At 38.4% G+C, this 1,019-nt stretch overlaps 1 protein-coding gene across 1 annotated transcript in view; it reads left to right on the forward strand.

Moving 5' to 3' along the window:
- Positions 1–1,019, forward strand: part of LOC119591364 (chorion peroxidase-like) — a 28,494-nt gene that overhangs the window by 646 nt on the left and 26,829 nt on the right. The window contains exons 2-4 of the mRNA XM_037940102.1: positions 38–126; positions 340–388; positions 738–958. Coding sequence (XP_037796030.1) covers positions 42–126; positions 340–388; positions 738–958 — 355 coding nt within the window. The 5' untranslated portion in view covers positions 38–41. The remainder of the gene's footprint in view (positions 1–37; positions 127–339; positions 389–737; positions 959–1,019) is intronic.

The following is a 1,019-nucleotide window of genomic DNA, read 5'->3' on the forward strand; positions in this document are numbered from 1 at the left end:
ACAATCGTTTTCAATGATATAGCCGTCCTCCTTACAGGAAGATGCATAAGACTTTCCTGTTCTTTGTGGCGGTTGCCTTGGTCACTCTACTGGTCCCCATCGCAGCGGCAAAACTGAGTCTTGGAGGTCTGTGCTTTTGTTTTGATATGTTGAATAGTCCCTGCATCACACTTCCTTCTTTATAATGATGATAGGTTCAGTGTGAATTTACATGATAAAAAACGTTGAAAGGAAAGTTTGACAGTATCAGACGGGAGGCTGTCACATTCTGAAATAAATGATGAAATTAGAAAACCGCAATATTAATTGCTCTGAATATTTACTCTTTCGTTTGAAAAGGTAATGGAAATCATAACCCTGTCATCGACCTGAACTTGGAAGAAATAAGGTAAATGTTCAGTGTAAGAATTTCTGATTGGCGCTTGCCAATGACCTCTGATTTTGTTATAAATTTTCGTCTTTCTTTCTTGACCTCAGACATTTTGAGTGGTCTCCTTGGCCATGTGCTATTATTAATATTACCTGGTGATGTGTTTTTATTACTATTATTTAAAAAAATATATATATCACTTTTTCATGAATGTATATAATGAATTGTGCAGGTATAATCTATTTAAAATGTTTTTTTAGTATCATTACCACGTCATGACAAAGGTTGATTATTGACATTTTCATTAATTTATAATCTTTCTTATCATTAACATGCTTACAAATAGTAATTTATTATATAACCATAGGCTGAGCACAGACAACCAGCTCGCGGAAATAGTCCTAGATAACATCGGAAAACCGGTCAACTGGAATGTGCTTTGCAATACAGAGCATGAGAATCCTTCCCTCTGCAACGAGTTCCTGCACTACCGGTCCAGCGATGGTACCTGCAACAACCTGCAGAATCAGAGCTGGGGAGCCGCTTTCATGCCCTACCGACGCCTGGCTGGGCACGACTATGGTGACGGTGGGTATACCTATTTTCGCTTGCATATAACACTTGAAGCGAGTTTGCTGGTTATTGCCAT

This window comes from Penaeus monodon, chromosome 28 (genome assembly GCF_015228065.2).
Source record: "Penaeus monodon isolate SGIC_2016 chromosome 28, NSTDA_Pmon_1, whole genome shotgun sequence".
Classification (NCBI taxonomy): Eukaryota; Metazoa; Arthropoda; class Malacostraca; order Decapoda; family Penaeidae; genus Penaeus; species Penaeus monodon.